This window comes from Carya illinoinensis, chromosome 8 (genome assembly GCF_018687715.1).
Source record: "Carya illinoinensis cultivar Pawnee chromosome 8, C.illinoinensisPawnee_v1, whole genome shotgun sequence".
Lineage (NCBI taxonomy): Eukaryota > Viridiplantae > Streptophyta > Magnoliopsida > Fagales > Juglandaceae > Carya > Carya illinoinensis.
The window spans coordinates 8,693,850-8,716,914 of NC_056759.1; the positions used below are offsets into that span (position 1 = coordinate 8,693,850).

General features: G+C 37.6%; 1 protein-coding gene and 1 pseudogene across 5 annotated transcripts; both read left to right on the forward strand.

Annotated features, from left to right (window-relative positions):
* Positions 1 to 446: 446 nt before the first annotated feature.
* On the forward strand, positions 447 to 13,481 carry LOC122274372 (annotated as a pseudogene).
* A 3,524-nt stretch (positions 13,482 to 17,005) lies between these two features.
* On the forward strand, positions 17,006 to 22,581 carry LOC122318404 (protein NLP5-like). 5 transcript variants are annotated; one of them, XM_043135704.1, is made up of 5 exons: positions 17,006 to 17,943; positions 18,108 to 19,163; positions 19,881 to 19,928; positions 20,015 to 20,840; positions 21,280 to 22,581. In XM_043135704.1, the coding sequence occupies exons 2-5, from the start codon at positions 18,270 to 18,272 to the stop codon at positions 22,128 to 22,130; spliced, it is 2,619 nt and encodes an 872-aa protein (XP_042991638.1). In that variant the 5' UTR covers positions 17,006 to 17,943; positions 18,108 to 18,269; the 3' UTR covers positions 22,131 to 22,581. The 5 variants fall into 5 exon arrangements, with proteins under 5 accessions (XP_042991638.1, XP_042991642.1, XP_042991641.1 ...); XM_043135708.1 differs by having other exon boundaries at positions 20,018 to 20,840; XM_043135707.1 differs by having other exon boundaries at positions 17,006 to 17,488.
* Positions 22,582 to 23,065: the final 484 nt, after the last annotated feature.

Sequence of the window (23,065 nt, forward strand, 5' to 3'; positions counted from 1 at the left end):
CTACATATATGATGTTGGATGTGGCACAGAGGTACCAAAAAGTGTTTGAGCGGATGGAGGTGAAAGATGGGGGCCTTAAGTATGCTTTGCTGGAGCCTGCCGGAAAGAGGCTCGGTCCGCCGGACACACATGATTGGACGAGTGTAGGATTTTTTGTCACATTTTTGTAGATTTTTTATGATATTACAATGAAAATATCTAGATCCGCATACACGACTGCAAACTTGTGGTTCAGTCAGATCTCCACACTACACCACCACTTGGAAGATGGTTGTGATGACCCTAGAGGACTTCTATCTGGTATGGCTCAGAGGATGCTGTCCAAATATAATAAATATTGGGGGCAAGTTGAGAAGATAAATAGATTACTCTTTGTGGTTGTGATCCTTGACCCCCGAATCAAGTTGGCCGTGATAGAATATTGGGCAAATTCCGTCCTTGGGGCAATGAAGGCTGCATCGTTTATTACATCGCTTAAAACTGATCTCGATGACTTGTACAACCACTACAAAAATAGTGGACAGCCTTCATCTTCAGTGGGTACCTCACACGTGACTCCGACACCTCCCTCTGATGACTTTAGCCCAGTAGGTGCATGGCCTCGACGCCGTAGGAATTACGACATCATGAATGAGTATCATCAGCTCGTTGCATCAAGAATATTATGGGGTGTACTTCAGAGGTTGAACGGTATTTTATGGAAGAGGTCGAGGCACCTACTCCTGCATTTGAGATATGCATTTGGTGGAAAGCTAATTCCATCAAGTATCCAATCCTTTCCCGTATTGTCCGAGATGTGCTAGCCATTCCTATTACGACAGTTGCATCTAAGTCGGCATTTAGCACTGGAGGTCGAGTGTTGGATGCTTTCCAGAGTTCTTTGTCACCGTCAACCGTGGAGGCCCTCGTTTGCACACAGAACTGGATCAGTGATACACCCCTTGGACTAGATAGCATTGGCATTGATGATGAGAGCTATAGGCTTGAAGATGGTAACCTTATTTTACTTGTTTTTTTATTATTGATTATTTTAATTTTTTTTATGATTTCATAAATTTATTTAATTTATATTTTTTTATCATTTCACAGATATAATTGTGAACCCCAGTATAGTTGCCGATGACTGATGGAGTATGGAATTCTGATAAGTTGATATCAGAATTAACTTAATCTTTATTAGTATTAATGGTAATTAAATTTTACTTTTATTGTGTTCAATTTTCTGGATCAATATTTGGTTACATTTATTGATTGAATATTTTTTTTATCTTAATTTCAGGTACTTTAAATGACCAACTACGATGCTGCAAATGATTTTTTTTTTTTTGTTGAATCAAAATGTTTATTCTTATGTACTGTTTAATCAAACTTTGAACTCGGCTGTTATTTCTATTATTCATTGTTTATGATCTTCTGAATTATGTATAATTAGCTCCTAGCTAGCTATAAAGGAAATATATTGTTGTAAACGATTATGTATACCAGTACGCGCACCCATCTAACGTGATTGGTTAGAAAGTCAAACTTTTAATTAAAATTATGTCAATTTAAATTTTGAATATGAAGATAATAATATTAATACGCAAATCGGTGTGCGAATTCATTTGTATTTAACAAAACTCAGTTATAAATATCCACAATGCCATATCATTTCTCCCCACACTCGCAGTTTTCGCGTACGTAGTTTGATTAATTCTCCCTGCAGTATCAGTTTTTTTTTAGAGCTTTATTTATATTATTATTATATAATATATTTGGTTGGTATTTTTGTGGAGAATAAAATTTAGAGTTCGATCGTAAACGGTATTAATTGTGATGTTGTATGCACTCATCTTGATCTATCTGATCATGATCACTAAAAAAAATCAATCATCAAATCATTGCATGCATGCCCATAATTATTATAAGATTTTCCAAAAAAATAGTACTAGCTAGTAGTACCTGCCTCAAGCATGCAGGAAATTTCTTTGTGATTTTCGCTCGAAAATGCGTAGGGAGCTAGCTAGATCATGAGCTGCCTACACACACACACACACACACACACACACACACACACACACACACACACACACACACACACACATATATATAAGTACTATATATATTGTTAAGCAAGTCTCCTTAATTAGTAAATTAATCATAAATGGTAAAAGAGAAATGCCATGTACTAATTTCAAAAGTACAAATTCAAGTCTTTTATAAAAAGATTGACTTAATTATAAAAAAGCGTGAAAAATTGATCAAGACCTATATTTTTATAAAAAATTTTACTACATATAAATTATAAGCAGAGTTGTATATTAATCTATGTATAAATACTGATTTCTTTATATTTAAAATTTAAATTAATATTATTTTTAATAAAATAAACTTTTGATTAATCACATTAAACTAATACATAAATTAGTATATAATTAAATTTAAAAGAAGATAAAAACCTATGAAAATAAAGAAGTCGGAATTTAGAATTCCGGCACCGATCGGAATTCAGAATTCCGACTGGAATTGAAATTCTGACTTCCGTTAGGACTTCGGAAGTCAGAATTCTGATCGGAATTTCAAATTCCGAACATAGTCGAACTCCGATTCCTTTCGGAATTGGAATCGGAGCTCGATTTCGATTCCGACAAAAGTCAGAATCGGAAGTCGGAATCGGAGCACAGCCCTAATATGGAGAACTAACTAATATAAGTAATAGATGATGATCTTTACTGGGCGATTGTTTGATACATTTGCCATTAGAATCACATTCTGATCTGTATGTTTGATTTAACTTTAATAATATGGAAAGGTACAGCGGCTCAGGGGAAAATCAGCCAGTTGGTGTATAAAACTTCCCATGCATGTTCTCTGTTTTGGTTTTATACCGCTAGGCGCACAAATGTTGGAAATAATAGTATGCTAACTTTGGTATTTTCGGTTGCAACATGCATGGGAAGCATTTATATATTTTATATACTTATTGAGCATTAAATTACAAATCATATATGGGGCATGCAGTTGTGTACCTGTTGACAAATGGTAAGGTATATATAGGAAATTAAAGTACGTAGGTTGAAAAGCAATTAATTAGGTTGAAAAGCAATTAATTAAGGGGCATCGCCTAAATAATGTCCAATTACTTTATACAGCATGTTGGGTTTTATGGGAAACAATTATTTATGGCAACAATGCATCATCAGCACGCTTCAATTTCGGCCAATATAATGCACGTAGCTAGTCCTGTTCGGTTTATATATATGTGTGTGTGTGTGTGTGTGTGTGTGTGTGTGTGTGTGTGTGTGTGTGTGTGTGTGTGTGTGTGTGTGTGTGTGTGTGTGTGTGTGTGTGTGTGTGTGTGTGTGTGTGTGTGTGTGTGCGCGTGATTGGTTTGCCTACATTGAGCAAAATCCAAGAAAATAATGGCCAATAATAGTTATTATTGGTACTTGGTTTATTGCCAACAAGTGGTTAGTCTGGAGAATATAGGTAGCCAAAAAAAGGCAGACTGGATGAGCCAACGTTCTTGCTATAAAGTTTTTCCCAGAAAACTTAATTGCCAATACAAACCTATTACATAGATTTGTAGTTGTGCCAAAAGACGCAAAATTGTCAGTCTGAACTTTTCGAAACTCATAGTAATTGAGTTATATTGGCAAATCAAAGTTGCCAATATATCTATATTTTGTCAGCATAAGTTCTCAATAAAATATAGTTGCTACAATATATATGTGTAGTCTTAGCCAAGTTATCAATTGAGGACATAGCATATTAGTGGCCAACCTGCTTTTTGAGAATTGAGTTAAATGCTCGAGGTTGGGAGGTTATATTTGTCTTATTTATGACAATATAAATGACTTATGGCAACGGCGCAGTATGCCAAGATATATAGGTATTTTCGTCAAAAGTTCATATTGCCAAAAGTAGTGGCTAAATTGGCAATTTATTATCTGCAAACCTGTGGCAATACTTTTCTGTGGCTTTATGGTCATTTGTAGCAAAAGTTATCTTTATTGCCGCCATAAGTTTTCGCAGAAATAAGCAGAAAATGTTGTAGTGCATGTTTTTGTTAGAAAGAAAATATGATCTTAAGATTATATCTAATATTATCTAGTAAAGAAAAATATGCAAAACTCGGAAGCCATATATATATATATATATAGAGAGAGAGAGAGAGAGAGAGAGAGAGAGAGAGAGAGAGAGAAATATATATATATACACATATACTATTCTATCCTATATATGTATACGTACACATATATATAACCAACTTTCAGTACAATTCAAACTTAATTTGCACAAACAGGTTTTTGGCTTTTGGAAGCAATATATCGATCGTGGATGCTTTCAGTGGTTCATATATAACTACTATAATAACTTTTCTTGTCTTTCTGTTAATTATTCTTTTTTTTCTTTAACTTTTTTTTCCCTTTGATTTGATAACTATTATTGGCCTTAATTATTTTATTAATTGCAATAAATCAAGATTGTTGGTTGCATTAGGAGAAGAGAAAGATGGATGCATGCATATGGTTAAAGTTTAGGAAAATTGTCTCTTCAATCAAAATCTTTTCTGTTTGATGGCCAATGGGTAACAAAAAGTAATAAAAAAATCTCTAAGAATCTCATGACCACGTTCTCCCATACGCTGGGTCTGCATGCTTTGTGGACAGACAAATTTGCCTTTCTAATCATTATTTTTTTTAATTAAATATGTTACTATTCTTTCAAAATTATAATTTTCAAATGAAGACACTTGCTAGGCAGGTAGGTTGTAGGTGTATCATATTCAGTTTTTTCTTTCAAAGTTAATCAACGTGCGTATGGAATGCATGATGCAGAAAAGAGGTATGCAATAAAATGGATAAAAGTGAAAGCTGATCCACTCTCTCTATACTACTCATTAATAATATTCATGAAGCTAACAACAATTTATCTCATAATTAAGCAAACACTTCCACTAATTAAAGAATTAATTTGAATAAAAATCTTATTAAAGAATTGATCATATTTTTTATGTCTGTAATGTGGTGTACAGTTGTGATCTCTTAAAAATATATTAGCTTGAAATAGTCTAGTAAAGAAGAGAAATAATATATAGTCTATTCAACTTTTAATCAAATAATATAAATAATATTTTTGAAATTAAAAGTCATTTGATTTATTAAAATTGACTAGACTAGCTTATATATGTGACAAATTTTGTTTAGAACTTCATGAAATATTATTGGTTTTATTGGATTCCAAGGTTTTATGATTTCTCCATAAATTCATACACATAATTAATGTTAGAATTGATTAGTTTTGAAATTCAATAAAAATTAATATGTAATTCAAGTAAGTGCATGACACTTATTCATGATATGTACATGATTCAACTTGGTGATTTAATTTTTTTTTATAAAAAATCATATTATTTTTATTAAAAACATTTTCTCACCCAACTAAACAAAACTGCTTTAAACATTGCTCCAACCTAGTATAAATATTATATATATATATATAAAACACCTCCCACCCCAGCCGTAAGTGGTTGCGAAAACGATGTGGATAATTAAGGAACGTCCCATGAATGAATGAATCCCATGCGTGAGTACGTACGTACATATGTCCTCATCAATTATTTCCTACAAATTTATTTCATGTATTTATACGTATCGCCGATTTGAGAAAAAAAGTCATATTTTACGTGCTTAATTATTATGAGGCCAATTAAATACGTAGTCATTTCCAATAGCGGCGAACGTGTAAGGAATTTAAAATCGCTGGAAATGAGTATATGCAGCATTTTAGATGTTTTTTACAATGATTTTAAGCGTTGCAAATGACCTGATTTCTTGTAGTGTGCATTGCATGCATGCACCCAAAACTCAACAAAATTTATGACAAAAATAAATGTTCTCTTTTTATTATTATTATTATTATTGTTGAATATATATATATATATATAATAATTAGGCCTCTCTTAATCATCAAGTAAAAGTTGGTACCTAGTTATATCCATTTAGGCTTTTCAACCATATAATGTTCTTCAATTCTTAGCCTCAGTGTTAATTATTTCCATTTATTTTATTAATTTCACTAATTATATACCAATTTCTAGAACGTAGATTATTAACTCATAAATGATCATATCATGATAAATAATAAATTATCTCGTTACTCGTTAATGTAGTAAATTTAAAATATTAATAGTGATCATGGGAGGTGCACTTGATCAACAAGGCTGGGAAAGCGCATCATGTGAAATTTCACTGGAAACCCACTTGTGGGTTGAAGTGTTTGTTGGAGGACGAGGCCATTAGAATTGGAGGAGATAATCATAGTCATGCCACACAGGACCTTTATGACTCAATTGCAGCAGGAAACTATCCTGAGTGGAAACTATACATTCAGACAATTGATCCTGATCATGAGGATAATAGAAGTTTGACTTTGATCCACTTGATGTAACCAAAACCTGGCCTGAGGATGTGTTGCCCCTGCGGCCAGTTGGCTGCTTGGTCTTAAACAAGAACATTGATATATAACTTTTTTGCTGAGAATGAAGAACTTGCATTTTGCCCTACAATTGTGGTTCCCGGTATCTACTACTCAAATGACAAGTTGCTCCAGACTCGGATCTTTTCCTATTCTGATTCTCAGAGACACCGTCTTGGACTAAACTATCTGTAGCTCCCAGCTAATGCTCCCAAGTGTGTGTGCTCATCACAAAAATAACCAAGAGGGTTCTATGAACTTCATACACAGGGATGAGGAGGTACTTAAGCTTGCCCTGTATGGTGTTGTGCCTCTAACCTGTCTGAAAATCACATAAAACAATTTTAAAGTGGTTCAGCAAATTGCTTATGTCCACTAGAGTCTCTTTTATAGAATTTGTACAAGATTTATGAAAATCTACAAATTCTCAATTCTCTCACGTCCCTCTTTCTCTTTCTTTTCTCTCCTCTCCACTGCTACTTCTGCAGATCAGAACTCACCTATTTATAGGAGAAGTTCTCTTCAGCAATTCTTGATCAGTTTCGGTGCAGCAATCAACTGCTGAAAATACGGGGTGGGAGGTGCCTAACATTAGAAACAAGGCACCGAACGGTGCCTAACAAGACAATGCACCTTACGGTGCATGTACAAGTCATGCCACTTGGGTGGCTTTTCAACAATCACCCCCTCCACCCAAGTGTGCCATACCCAGCTGTTTGCAAATTGATTCATTCTTTAAATGAATGCACCTCTTTCTTTGACATGAGAGACTTCTGCTATCGAATATGCTCCATTGCACCCGAGGGTGCTTAGCAGTGTACAATACTGATCAAGTCTAAACAGTGTTGGAACTTGATTCCTGTGACGACCTTCGTCAACATATCTGCTGGATTATCTTCAGTGCCAATCTTCTGAAGTTTGATGTCATCTTCTTCCAATATCTCACGTACGAAGTGGAAACGGACATCTATATGCTTTGTTCGAGAGTGGTATACTTGATTCTTGGCCAAATGGATTGCACTTTGACTGTCACAGTAAACGGTAACCTCTTGCTGCTCAAAGCCCAAATCTGTTACCAGTCCCTGTAACCAAATGGCTTCTTTCACGGCTTCTGTTATAGCCATGTATTCAGCCTCAGTTGATGATAGTGCAATTGTCGAATGCAAAGTTGATCGCCAACTAACTGGTCCTCCAGCCATAGTGAATACATAACCAGTTGTCGATCGGCGTTTATCAAGATTACCTGCGTAGTCTGAGTTAACATATCCAGTTACTAGACTATCTTCACTCTTCTCGAACCTTAAACCAACATCTACGGTCCCAGCAATATACCGTAGAATCCACTTAGCTGCATGCCAATGAACCTTTCCAGGATTATGCATATAGCGACTAACTAAGCTAACGACCTGGGAGATATCAAGTCGTGTACACACCATGGCATACATTAAGCTTCCAACAATACTTGCATATGGGACATTCCTCATGTAGTCCCGCTCTTCATCAGTTTTAGGAGACTGCAATGTACTGAGCTTGAAATATGAGGCCATAGGAGTACTCACCGGCTTCGTCTTCGAGTCGATGTTGAATCGTTGCAGTATTCTCTTCAGATACTGCTTCTGAGTAAGGTGAACTGTACCTTTCACCCTATCTCTGCTGATCTCCATCCCCAGTATTCTTCGTGCTTCTCCCAGATCTTTCATTTCAAACTCATTACTTAACTGAGTTTTTAAACGATCTATCTCCCCCTTACTTTTACATGCAATTAACATATCATCTACATATAAAAGTAGATAAATGAAAGATCCATCTGCAAGTTTTCTGAAATATACACAATAATCGTATTGGCAACGAATGTATTTCAAATCCATCATAAAGCGGTCAAACCGCTTATACCATTGCCGAGGTGACTGCTTCAAGCCATAAAGAGACTTTTTCAGACTGCATACCCAATTTTCTTTGCCAGCTTCTTTGAATCCTTCTGGTTGAGACAAATAAATCTCCTCTTCCAGATCACCATGTAAGAAAGCTGTCTTCACATCAAGCTGTGCTAACTCAAGATCATATTGTGCAACCAAAGCTAGCAATATCCGAATGGAAGAATGCTTCACAACAGGAGAGAATACTTCACTGTAGTCAATTCCCTCTGTCTGAGCGTAGCCCTTGGCTACCAACCTAGCTTTGTATCGTACTCCATTTTTAGCAGCTTGATCATCTTTCTGATTGAAGATCCACTTACAGCCAATTACCTTCTTTCCTTTTGGAAGCGGCACAAGCTCCCAAGTCTGGTTCTGGTGAAGAGAATGCATCTCTTCATTCATCGCCTTTGTCCATTCAACTTGTTCACTGGACTGTACGGCTTCTCTGTAAGTGGTTGGGATCTCACCCCCTTCAGCTGGTAATGCATATGTCACATAGTCTGCATAACGTGTTGGTACACGTTTCTCTCGTCTTGGTCTGTTGATTGCTATTGATTCGGGTTGACATGGAGGTACTGTGACTGGATTATCAGTCTCATCTTGTCCATGCTTCTTTGAAGTAATAAACTCCACATTCTGCGAATCATCTGATGTTTCGCCATCACTGCTGCTTTCACTGGAATCTTTATGCTTATGTGACTTAAGCATCTCAGATTTGTTGAATGTAACATCTCTACTGATGATTACCTTTTTGGACTCTATGCACCAGAGTCTATACCCTTTTACACCGGTACTAAAGCCCAAGAATTTTGCTTTCTTGGCTCTAGGATCAAGCTTACTTTCTTTAGCATGATAGTAAGCAGGACATCCGAAAATGTGTAAAAAGTCATAATCAGTAGCATGTTTACCTCTCCACATTTCAATGGGTGTCTTCCCATCATTGGCAGTTGTGGGTAGTCGGTTGATGAGGTGGCAGGCATATGTCACAGCTTCAGCCCAAAATTTCTTACTGAGTCCAGCATTCAGTAACATACATCGCACTTTCTCTAATAAAGTACGATTCATTTGTTCTGCCACACCGTTCTGCTGCGGTGTAACTCGTACCGTGAAGTGTCTGACAATTCCCTCTCTCCGGCATACTTCCATGAAGGGGTCTGAAGTGTACTCACCTCCATTATCAGATCTGAGCCGTTTAATCTTCCTGCCGGTCTGAGTCTCAACCATTTTCTTCCAATCAAGGAAGATCTTCAGCACTTCATCTTTATTCTTCATCGTATACACCCACACACGACGAGAATAATCATCAACAAAAGTTACAAACCAATGTTTACCTCCCAAAGATGCATTTTGGGTAGGTCCCCAAACATCGGAGTGCACATAGTCAAGAATTCCCTGTGTATTGTGTACTGCGGTTCCAAACTTGATCCGCCCCTGCTTCCCCAATACACAGTGCTCACAGAAAGACAGTTTACCAGTCTTGGCACCTTTGAGTAAGCCTTGCCTCACCAGTGTTTGCAAAGCTTTTTCACCTGCGTGTCCCATACGCATATGCCAAAGACTGGTGGTGTCATCATCAGTCTCATCTAGCTTCTCACAGCCTGTGGAAGCTCTTCCAGCAACAGTACTTCCTTGCAAGAAGTACAAGTTTCCTCACCTCAAGCCCTTCATTGCCACCTGAACTCCCATTAGTACTTTGAGAGTTCCGTCTTCAATGACGATTCTGAATCCCTTCGAATCCAAAGATCCCAGTGAGATGAGATTCTTCCGCAAGTCCGGAACATACCGAACTTCTGTTAGAGTCTTGATGCTGCCATCGTGCAGCTTCAACCGAATGCTACCTATTCCCTGTGTCTTACAGGCACTGTCATTGCCCATAAGTACTGCTCCACCCTTGATCTTTGTGAAGTCAGTAAACCAGTCCCGATTGGGACACATATGATAGGTACATCCGGAATCCATAATCCATTTATCGGAATGACAAATGGATGATGAGCTTATCAAGGAAAAATCCGAATCATCATCTCTATCCATGACATTGGCTGTGGTGGGTTGATTCTGCTGTTGTCCCTTCCGGTTGGGACAATCCTTCTTCCAGTGTCCTTTGTTGTGACAAAAGGAACACTCGTCTTTGGCGAGTTTTCTGCCGACTGATGAACCACGTGATGTGGCCCGGGTTTTCGAATGAAAACCTTTTCTCCTTCCGGGATACCTTGACTTTGGTCTCCCTCTTACTGTTAAAGCTTCACTTGATGTATCTTGATGTACCTGCTTATCCTTTTTCTGGTACTCATTGCTAATTAAAGAACTAGATACATCATCAAAACTAATACTTTCCTTCCCATACAGTAGAGTAGTAATTAAATGCTCATATGTATCGGGTAAGGAATTTAACAAAAGTAAAGCTTTATCTTCATCTTCAATTTCAACATCTAAGTTTAACAAATCAGCAAGAATTTGGTTGTAACTATTCAGATGTTCAGACATAGAAATACCTTCACGAAATTGGAATCTGAAGAGCTTCTTCTTCAAGTGCAAACGGCTCTCAATGCTCTTCTTCATGAACTTATCCTCCAATTTCTGCCAAAGTACCTTAGCATTTGTTTCTCTCATGACAAAATACTTTTGTTCTTTGGTAAGGCATAATCGGATTGTACTACAAGCTTGAGTATTAAGCTTCTTCCAACCCTGATCAGTCATATCATCTGGCTTTCCTCCTAACGCAATATCCAACTCTTGTTGGATCAACACGTCCATGACTTCACACTGCCACATGCCGAAGTTACTTGTTCCATCGAACTTTTCAACTTCAAACTTGGCATTTGACACAGTGGACCGACGTCCCGAGCTACTGGCATGTTCAGAGCTTCTGTCTCTTCCAGATCCTTCCATTTGAATTTAAAAATTTAGACTCAAAATTCTAACCGTACGGATGAGTCCGGAACGATCCAAATAGTAGGAAAGCACTATTTGATTGTTGAAATCGGACTCCGAATGGCTTAGATCAAGCCGAAATTGGATCTGAAAAATGGACGGTTCTGATCTCTCTGGCGCGTGGGTTACACGCGCTGAACAGTGCGCGTGGGCAGCGAGTAGGCGCGTGTAATACACGCGCTACAATCCTTCTGTGCGTGGGGGAGAGTGAGGCGCGTGTAGTACACGCGCCGAACCTCTGTAGGGCGCGTGGGGGCGCGTGAGGCGCGTGTCCGTCACGCGTCTTCAACCTTCGGGGCGCGTGGGCACATGTGGCTCAGTCGTCTTCTTCCTCCGATGCGCGTGGGGGCGCGTGGATGACAGCAGATACACGGGCTGACCTTCTAGGGGCGCGTGTGGGCTCGTCCGACCTCCGTTTTCGATGCCGTTTGCAGCAACGGATTCGTCTCGACGCGAGGAACACCCTGGAGTTGTCAAAAATTGATTTTGAGCAACTTGAATTTTTGGACAGTTCGAACCAGAGCTCTGATACCAATTGTTATGCCTCTAACCTGTCCGAAATCACATAAAACAATTTTAAAGTGGTTCAGCAAATTGCTTATGTCCACTGGAGTCTCTTTTATAGAATTTGTACAAGATTTATGAAAATCTACAAATTCTCAATTCTCTCACGTCCCTCTTTCTCTTTCTTTTCTCTCCTCTCCACTGCTACTTCTGCAGATCAGAACTCTCCTATTTATAGGAGAAGTTCTCTTCAGCAATTCTTGATCAGTTTTGGTGCAGCAATCAGCTGCTGAAAATACGGGGTGGGAGGTGCCTAACATTAGAAACAAGGCACCGAACGGTGCCTAACAAGACAATGCACCTTACGGTGCATGTACAAGTCATGCCACTTGGGTGGCTTTTCAACATATGGAACCCTAGTACTATATATATACCCACTAAGGTGGTATTGCGATTTTATGCTCTCCAATTTACGTAGAAGGCCGCTTCTCAGGCGCTATGATGCTAATTTGTAGGTCAATTATTTTCCATCGAGATATGATCCAGTTCGCCATGCTGAGAGGTTCCCGGCCCGTTCTGCTGCTGTCTGCACTGGAAGGAGTGAAAAGGTCAGTTTTCATCAACTGTATCAGTCTTTCCTCAAAATGTAACTTTTGACATGTGGGCTGTTGACAGAGTTCAACCATAATGATCAAAGTTGCATGTATGTACTCATCTTCTTCCTTCTTTCAGCAAAGCTGTTTCCTCGATTAGATCATCTAATTGTAGCAGTGTAGCTAGTTTTTAACCTTCTTGATACCATAGTTACAAACATTGAAAAAATAATTGCCCTTTCCTTCTTTTTCTCTCCACGTTTCTCTCTACTTTTCTCTCTAATTGAGCAATAACATTAATTTTTTTCATTTCCAAGATTTCAGGCATAAGTTAAGTGGGCCGTGTGATAAATAAACATGGAAATATTTGTATAGCTATTCACCCTGTATTTGTTGGTTACTGCAGTGCATCATTGAGAAGGAGAACAACTTTAAACAACCAGGAGAGAGATACAGATCCTGGGCACAAGACAGGCCAGTACCTGATTTCATCCATTGTTCTAATTAACTACAAATATAAAGAGATAGATATTATGGATGTATCTTTTAGTTTAATATGGTTTCTTTCGCATTTCTCTCGTGATCCTTTTCCAGGCAAGAGTGATTTATCTGTCGATGCGTAGACGCTTTATCTGACCCACGTGTCCCCCATAAGATCCGCAGCATCTCGATCTCATACTGGTCTCAGGTGACTCCCTCTCAAATTGATACCGGTTATCATGATTTTAGGCCATGATTTCAGAATGAATTTGTGGTATTTTGATGTTGCTTCTGGAATTAATTGTCTACAGGCTGACAAGTCTCTGGGTCAAAAGCTAGCCACTCGGCTTAATGTGAAGCCAACGGCCTGTGAGGGGTACCGATGCAGGCAGGCTTGCATTGGAAGAAAGTAGAGTAAGAAAGGCTAAATTTAAGAGGATATATGCCGATCATTTGGAAGGATAAAATCAGTACAGCTAATACCATGATATACGTATACAATAAATCTTATGTTACAATTTGCACATTCATGTGTTTCTTAAACTCGATGTTTCAATCTAAATAAATGCCGGAATTCTATTTGCAAATTCATGAATTATTTGATGGGTAATGATCATAGGCTAACAACTCATTCACAACTTATAAACAACTTTAAATATAATAATATTTTTTTATTATATTTAAACACATCAAATCAATAAAAAAATTCAAAGTAAAATTTAAAATAATATTATTTTATTACATAATTGTATACAAGTTATTAATAAGAAGTTAGTTATTATTTTCCTTATTTAATTTACTCGATTGTCATCCTTAATTCACGAATATTAAGGATGATGATGTGCTTACAACTATTTTACAACACATTTATAATTATTTATAGGGGTGTAACCAGTCCGATTCGGTCTGGTTTTGGACAAAATCTATGACTGAACCGGTAGGTACCGGTTTTGTATTTTTAAAATCGATTACGCATCGATTTTCCTCCTAAACCGATATTCTGGTTTTACTGGTTTCCGGTCCAGTTTGGTCCGGTTTTTCGATTTTAATAAAATACAAATTTTTCATAAAAATTCTGTTTAAAAAAAAAAAACTGGTTTAAAAAATTATGTTTTATTAAATATCTATTACCATTTACAAAAATCTGCTTTACAAAAAAAAACTGTTATTTAAAAAAATTCTGCTATAAAAAATCTGCTTTATAAAAAAAAATCTGCTATGTAAAAAAATTATAATATAAAAAATCTGCTTTATAAAAAAAATCTGTTATATAAACAAAATTCTGCTATATAAAAAACTGCTATAAAACAAAAACTAAAATAAGAAATTTAGTGTAAAAAAAATCTGCTATAATCCTATATTAGACGATTAGTATTAGTATATATATATATATTAGTATTAGTTATAGCTATATAATATATTAGACAATATAATAGTATTAATATTAGACTATTAGTATAGCTATATATTAGTATTAGTTTTGTTGATTTAGTATAACTATATTAGTATGAGTATAACTATAGTCTATATTAGAATATTAGTATTAGTATATATGTGATTATTTTTTATGTGATTAAAAATTATATATAATATAAAACATATTATATATAATATTAATATATAAATAGTATCGGTCCGGTTCGGTTTGGTCCGATCCAAAATTAACCGGAACCAAAATCGGACCGATTCCAGCTGGTTTTTCATTTATAAAAATTAGTTCCAGATCGAACCGGTCCAAAACCGACACAACCAGACCGGACCCCTTTTACAAATTTTTTTACACCCCTAATTATACAGTCGCTCGTTCATATTTGAGCAAAATCGTGGAAGTTAAAGAAATTGCATTCTATTTCAATTGCGTGGGAGGGAGGGGGGGTTCTTTATTAAATGGTCTAGCAATATCATTGTACAACGGATCCCTTTTCGAACAACTTATTCCATCTTTTTTTTTTTTTTTTAATGTCTAGTGGTTGATGTCACACATTAATCAAATAGCTATGGAACTGCCTATATAGGTAGGATTAAGTACGTATTATTCATTAAAGAAAATAGTTTTTATTTTCTTTTTAATATTAGCCACTTCTACACAGATAGAAGTACGAGTCTCACTAGAATGAAATAGTTTACCTTGAGGAATATTTTTCTTATTTCTCCCCAACGGTATTTTCTCTCTGCCCAGAGCCCAGCCAGCCATAGCCGCTCTGCCCGGGGGGGTTGGAGCTTCAGCTCCTCCCTCCCTTCGCCTGTCCAGTCACCTTTAGCTGTTTTATATGGTTTTTTTCCCCTAAAATTTTTCCCGTAGCACTTTGGTGTTTCGATCTACTGCTTGCCAGACTTAGAAGATCACCACCACACGCCCTTCTATTGGGGACAGCGGCCTCAGATCTTTCAAATTCGACTACATTTTCTTCTTCTAGGGCTGCCCATGTTCCTCACCCGCCACAACAGCCGATGGCGGTCTTTTGCCAATGTATCGACACATCTTCTAATTGCTACATCCCTATGTCTATGTTCCTATTTTTCTTAACCAAAAATCAAGATAAAGTGGTCGTAAGAATCCCCTTCAGCCGGACCGGATCAACAAAAAGCAGTACACATTTCTCAACTATGGCTTTAGGTCGTAGTTTAATAGTCTATTCATTAGACTATTTTAAAACTGCTTCAAGTAGCATCCCCTTAGTGGGATTGGTGAGAGCCATACTTTTGGCTCTGAAACTCGCTTTTTTATTTTTCTTGGTGTTGCTTTTGTTTGTTTTGGGATGATTGTTGGGTACTCTCATCCCTATAATATCTTGTATCTTGTACCTGCTTAATTTTATATATAATATCGCTTGCTTAGGGAAAACAAAAAATACAAAAAAAAAAAAAAAAAAAGTACAGTCCCACAAGCGAAGTACTAGAATCTCAAGCATCTCTACAACGACTTCCACTTGTTTTTTTTTTTTTAATTTTATTTTTAAATTGATGTTGATATGGTTGTAACACTTGCAATAGTTTGGTCCCTGGATTGTTGATCCTATATATATTTGGTATGGATTACCACTAAATTAAGGAACCCATGTGGAATTTGGTCGATTTTGGTTGTTGAATTGAAAATGAACTTGTCATTTGGCTCCACGTCTAATTGTCTTAAGATTATAAATAAAAATAAAAAATCTGGTATTGATCAAACTGTTTCGATCTTTAGAGGTTTCATCAAAACATGTACGTCAGATCCATCCAATTTTGGGTAGAATTTGTGATTCCTTAAACTTTATACCAAACTTCGATCCATCCTCGAGGAGTACTGGGAAGTACGTAGGATTGTTTTGAAAAGTTCAACGGTGTTTCCGGACGATTGGACAATCGACAGTTCAACTAAAGCCGGATGATTTCCTGGTATCTATCTATCTCACGGAATCCTGGACTCAATCCTTTTGGCTGTGAATCTATCTGAATCGGAGTTATGGGAAGCTCTCAATCTCAAAGCTGAAGGATCATCAAAAGAAAAGTGAAGCACAAAGACTATAAATTTTTATAAGCGTTGTCCATTGATCTTCAATCTTCATTGGTTATTGTAACTGGGATTTTCCGACGTCCAAATCAGCCACACGAGAGATGGAGCACACAGAGCATAAATAATGCCATGTTTTCAAACAAGTAGGTTACGATCGAAGGAAGTCAAAGGTTTATGAACTGATCTGTTTGTTACGCTCTGACGTGTTTGTCCTGTCTTAATTGGTTCCCCTTCAGTTTCTTTATGAAAATTGAGGCGATGATACATAAGTTTACAGGTGTTGGAAAAGATGATAAAAAAAAAAAAAAAACGTTTCTTTAGAGTAACGTCCTTCCTTAATCTCGAGACCCTTTCTGCTGCATTGTGACTGGGTTTTGGCTGTATTTGAGTTTGAGCTGGACAGATTGGATATGTCATTTACAAAAAAAATAATTTTAATCTGTGTTTTTAATAGACTTGTAGTCCATTTTTGAATCTTTAGAAATGGTATATATTTTTCTCCTCGGCTCTTTGAAGGCAGGTGAATCCCAGCCGAGCATCCAGCCGTTGTTAAGTTGTTATTCTCACCGAATCCATCCCTAATAATAATTAACAAAGAAAGTTATAATACCATCAACACGACAACGCCAAAATTGATCCAACCAACATCATGCCTAGCGTCAGCAGAGATGCAAATGCAATCTCTCTCTCTCTCTCTCTCTCCCTAAAATGCTTTCATGTTAGCTGACTTTACTTTGGAGTTCCCAAGCCAAAAAGAGCCAGCCAGTGCGTATGTATGTGCCTGTGTGGGGTCGTCCTCTTGGAAGGAGAATCTTCTTCTTCTTTATCAATGGCCTGGAATCATAAAAGACTGTGAATCAGACTGTATCTACAACTACTGACTTTGGAGAGAAAAAGAAAATCTACAACTGCTGACTTCGGAGATAAAAAGGTTGTGGAGGTAATACCAGAGTTAGGCCACTTGGAGTTTGGTGGCCGGAGGGGGATATTACAAAGACAAGGAGGTACAGGGGACAAAGCTCTTGAAAGCAAAGCTTTTTGTCTACTTGATGCGCTCATGATTCTGCCTCTCGGAGGGTTTTTCTTGGGGTACTTACGGAAAAATGAAAGTAAAAAATAAATAAATAAAATCCCCCCTAGTTTCTCCTAGAATCTTTTTTTTTTTTTTTTTCCTTTTCAATTTTCTTGTTATATTTTACTGGTTTTTATTTGTTTCGGTGTTTTGGCACTTTTGGGTCATAAAACTAGTTTAGTTCCATCATAAAATGTGATTTTGTTCATAGTCCATCGGGGGAAATGAATTTGGTTCTCTTTTTTTTTCTTCTCTCTTTTTTTCTTTTTTAGTCTTTTGCTGAAAACTTGAATCTTGAATTTTTGTTGCAGAAGATATTGACTGACCATCTTTATAAGATCTATGAAAAGTGGGTTTTCATTTTGTGTTCTTTTCTTTTCTTCCTTTTTTAAATTTTCATCATGAAAGTAAATCAAATTCCAAGATATGGTGGTTTCACAAATAGGATTTGACTGATTTCTGCAAGCTGGCCTTATTCTTGACATGCAAGTGGTAAAGAGATACCCACTCTTTATTAAAATTTTGCAGTACTTTCTTGTTATGTTTTAACTTTTGATTAGTCAAGTTTCTTTGCCTTTTCTCTCGGAGAACATTTGTTGGTTATTTATCCTCTGTCTCCGAGTTTCTTGCTGACGATGTTTCACCAATTTGAACAGCGTAGTGCTTGAACCAGGAAGAATAAAGACCGGAAGTTATCCCATAACTCCTTTCATTCTATATTGTTGCTCGCTTAATATCAGTTTTGGAACCACAAACTTCTAAAATTCAGAGGAATAGGGTCTACAAATAGGTGGGGTTTTGAAGAAGGATCAATCATAATGGAAGATGGTGTTTTATCACCCGGTACCATGCTAGGTGCTCTGCCTGATTTAACAATGGATCTGGATATCATGGATGATCTCCTTTTCGATGGATGCTTGTTGGAAGCGATGAATGGATCCGAATTCCTTCATCAGAATCCCTCTACGTCTGGTGCCCCACTAGACCATTCATTTGAATGGCCTGATTTGGAGGCTAATGACAACTTGAGATCGAATCCATTTCAAATGGACAATGAAGAGGAGATAAAGAGACCATTAGCTGATGAATTACTGGAAAGAAGTTTAGTCAGTGCCGCATCTCTTAGACAAGACAAGATTAATGTTGCCGGGTGTTCTAGTGAACCAGAAAATTATGTAATTGAAGGTTCTGAACTAGGCAAGAGGTGGTGGATTGCACCCAGCGGAAATCCTGGTTGTACTACTTCTGTAACACAGAGATTAATTAAGGCCATTGGGTACCTCAGTGAATTCAAAAGAGATAAAGGTGTTCTTATACAGATATGGGTGCCTATCAATAGAGGGAATCGGCGTGTTCTAACAACTAGTAATCAACCTTTTTCGCTTGATTCCAGCTGTCCAAGGCTTGCAAGATACCGAGACATCTCTAGGAAGTTTCAATTCTCTGCTGAGGAGGACTCTAGGGAGTTGGTGGGGTTGCCTGGTAGGGTTTTCTTGGACAAGGTTCCTGAGTGGACTCCTGATGTCCGATTCTTTAGAAGTGACGAGTACCCAAGAGTTGGTCATGCTCAACATTATAATATTTGTGGAACCCTTGCTCTTCCAATCTTTGAACAGGGTAGTAGGACTTGCTTCGGTGTTATTGAGGTTGTGATGACTACCCAGCAGATCAAGTATTTCCCTGAGGTTGAAAGTGTTCGCAAGGCACTTGAGGTCTGTTTTCTTTGTTCTCTTTTCAGAATTTTGTCTTCTTGTGTATGTTCGTCTTTTCTTTGTAACTAAATGTTAGGGATGGCATTCAAAGTTATGTCAATCTTATTTTCACACTGTGTTTTATGCTGAAAGCTTAGTTTTTCTGCTCAAGTAAAAAGCAAAGTGTGTGTATATATATATATATAAGAAAGAAAAAAGGTTCAAGTGCGTCGATGAATAGCTGATGTTTATTATGTCTGATCCCCCGTCTAATGAAAGTAGATTGAAAGACCTTGGAAAAATACTGACTTTATGCAGAAGACCTTACATTTGCAGTTATGATGATTGATTCTTTAAGGAAGAAAATCTGAAGAAGACGGCGAAAGAAGAAGATACAGCTTAAGTAGTGATCTTCAGTTACTCCAGGTCTTTGATTAGATGGTCATCTTCAGCAAAAAGCTGCACTACTACCAATTGTTTTGATTTGTATTGTATATGATTCATTATAGTTCAACTTTCCTTGGCCACCTTTTTCCTCTCTAAACATATTAAAAAACTTTCTTCTTTAATTTCATTTTCAGACATTCTCTAAATCGAGTATAGGTATCAGTCTGGAAACACGGATAGATTGTAGCTTCTCTTGTATAGCTAGCTGGTTTACATGCCTGCTGTGGAAATTCAATGCAGAATTTGCATTAATTCCTTTTTTCTAATTGGAGCAAACTCGTTAATTTGCAGGCTGTTGACCTTAGAAGTTCTGATGCTTTGAGCACTGATAATGTAAAGGTAAGTGGATAACTGGGGCAATATAAAATTTGTTCATCAAAACAATCCAATCTTCTTATTCATGCTATTGTTGGGGTTTCTTTTAGCAGGCATGCAACACGGCCTACCTAGCTGCATTACCTGAGATTAAAGAGGTTTTGAGATCTGCTTGTGAGACACATAGATTGCCCTTGGCTCAAACCTGGGTTCCATGCATTCAACAAGGTAAAGAGGGGTGCCGACACTCTGATGATAACTATGTCAATTGTGTCTCCACTGTGGATCAAGCTTGCATTGTCGCCGATCCCAATATGCAGGGTTTTCATGAGGCTTGCTCTGAGCATCATTTGTTAAAGGGTCAAGGCATTGTTGGGGGAGCATTTAGGACGAATCAACCATGCTTCTCAGCTGATATAACATCCTTTGGCAACACCGAGTACCCTCTGTCTCACCATGCAAGGGTGTTTGGATTGTGTGCTGCTGTTGCAATACACCTGCGCAGCATCCACACTGGTACAGTTGACTTTGTCCTGGAGTTCTTCTTACCCGTGAATTGCACAGATTCTGTGGAGCAGAAGAAGATGCTTAGTTCACTGTCCATTATTGTACAACAGGTTTGCCAAAGTTTACGGATTGTAACAGACAAGGAGCTAGAGGAGGATACTAATTTGCCAGTTAATGACAAACCTAGTAGGGAGGAGATGTTACATGAGAAGTCCGCAGAGCTTTGGCCACATCAACAAGATTCTAAGCTGGAAAGAAATATTGAGTTTGGTGAAGAGTGTTCTGCATATGATGAGGGTATCTTCCCAAGTGTAGGCACGAGTAAAGCAGGAGAGAGAAGACGTTCCAGGGTCGAGAAGACTATCACCTTGGAAGTTCTTAGGCAATATTTTGCTGGCAGTCTAAAAGATGCAGCAAAGAGTATTGGAGGTAAAGCTTCACTGAAATTGAAGTGATGGTTTATTCGATGTTTTAATGTTGGTGACTTTTAAACCCCCACCACCCTCAGCCGGCCTAGGGGGATGAAAAATCTTTAAAAAAAAAAAAGTACATTTGCCTTGACGAATATAAAAATTGAACCCAAAAGTGGGAAATAAAAAAATAGAAGCCACAGAAAGACTGCTCTGCACTTATGTTGGGTAAGAGATCTATACATTGTATAAGTTGTGTATTCGTATACAACTGCTCCAATGTAAATTTTCCCAGAAAGATGATCGCTAGTATCAATTTTGTTGGCTGATGCATTGATCTGTATGCAAAAATTGTTTTGATTTGTGTGAATCTGTTTTTCCCTTCAAGATAGAATGTGTTAATAATTTCCACTATCTGGCTCTTCATTTTAACTTGTTTAACCATTATTTACTTTCAGTTTGTTCGACGACTTTGAAAAGAATCTGCAGACAAAACGGGATTAAACGATGGCCTTCTCGAAAAATTAAGAAGGTTGGTCACTCCTTACAGAAACTCCAACTTGTAATCGACTCAGTCCATGGCGCATCTGGTGCTTTTCAAATAAATTCCTTCTACACAAACTTCCCAGAGCTAACCTCTCCAAAATTATCGGGAACTAGCCCACTTTCAGCTAGAAAACTCTGTGAGTATACGCAGCCATCAAGCATGCAGACTGAGGGTGAGCTTTTCAGCCCTCAAGCTGTTGCACCGAAATCACCCTCCTCTTCATCCAGTCAGGCTTCGACCTCAAGTCATAGTTGTTCGAGTGGGACACATCAACATCCTACCACGCAGAACGTTGCTCATTTCAAAGATGCAATAATTGGAGAAAATCGTCAGGGTGTGCTAAATAGAATCGGCAGTGCAGCAGAGATCCAGGCCCCAGGCCAAGGACCAAAGCTCCTGCCAAAATCCCAGAGCCATCAAGCTCTTAATGCTGAGAACCTTGTACCCTCACTGAAAGATAGTGGTCATGTATCTCAAGAATGGTCTGCTCGGAAAGTAAAAGTCACATATGGTGATGAGAAAGTCCGATTTCGGTTGCAAAACAATTGGAAGTACACAGACTTGCTGCTAGAGATTGCCAGGCGATTCTATATAGATGATATGAGTGGATTTGATCTCAAGTACTTGGATGATGAAGCCGAGTGGATCTTATTAACATGCGATGCGGATTGGGAGGAGTGTATCGATGTCTGCCAATCATCACAGAGCCACGCTATCAAGCTCTCCCTCCAAGTTTCTCGCCATCAATTAGGACGTCTTTAGACAGCAGTGGTTCAAGTTCAAAATGGAAGTTTCTCATCATTCAGGAAAGTCTTTAGACAGCAGTGGTTCAAGCCGTGCTTGCTTTGAGATTTAGTCCTGGTCGTCGAATGATATATCCAGAGATTCTTCAAGTTCACAAAGGATTCAAATCATTCCAGTAATTTTTATCCGGACTTGTAATCTATAAGGGGTGGTTGAAAGCAGAGAATCTTGATCGTTCACGGTGGGCCACAATGGCTACGGAATCTTTATATAATATGTCAAAAAATTAGAGTTTCTCCTCAATAATGGTAGCTTGTACATTCAATCATTCTTCTCCTCCTTAGAGAAGAAACCTCACTCAGGAAGAAAGAAAATTATTTTCCGTTTGCAATCTATAACTTTTTGTATATTTTAAGGCGATATTGTTTTTCAATCTAAGACTGAAAATGAAAGCGAAATTTATGTATTATTCAGAGACGTATATGGATGGATACTGCAAGTGGAAAGTCGATCCCTGCAAGTGGAAAGTCGACCCCTCCTTTCTTTCCCTTGTTTCTATCTTCTCCTTGTCGTGTGCAGATTTGTATGGGCATGCATCGTTTAACGTGACATGGAGTGTGTAATTTTTATCATATAATGATTCTTGCGTCAAGCACTTCAATAATTATGAAGAATGATGGAGGTGGGATTTTGCCTTTCTACTAAACAATTGCTGATGCTGATAGCATTTCGGCCTCCTGGGCAACCTCTTTTGTTTCAACGCGAAGGCCATTTCGGTTGGTCGGCGTATGTTAGACAAGGAAGTGTTGAGTGGGTGATCATGAAACTCTTCTTACACTTGCCGCCTTTGATCTTCCAAACAACATAAAATAATGCTCATACGTCGTCCAAGACCACTCACTTGCCTCAATTATACACCATTTTATTATTTAGAACGGTGGAAAACCAAATAG

What these genes read in the sequence shown, in the direction of transcription:
- LOC122318404 (XM_043135704.1), top strand. Translation starts at nt 18,270, where the DNA reads ATGGAAGATGGTGTTTTATCACCCGGTACCATGCTAGGTGCTCTGCCT. An exon ending in GTGTTCGCAAGGCACTTGAG is followed by an intron (nt 19,164 to 19,880) that starts GTCTGTTTTCTT and finishes GTTAATTTGCAG; the next exon opens with GCTGTTGACCTTAGAAGTTC. An exon ending in TGAGCACTGATAATGTAAAG is followed by an intron (nt 19,929 to 20,014) that starts GTAAGTGGATAA and finishes GGTTTCTTTTAG; the next exon opens with CAGGCATGCAACACGGCCTA.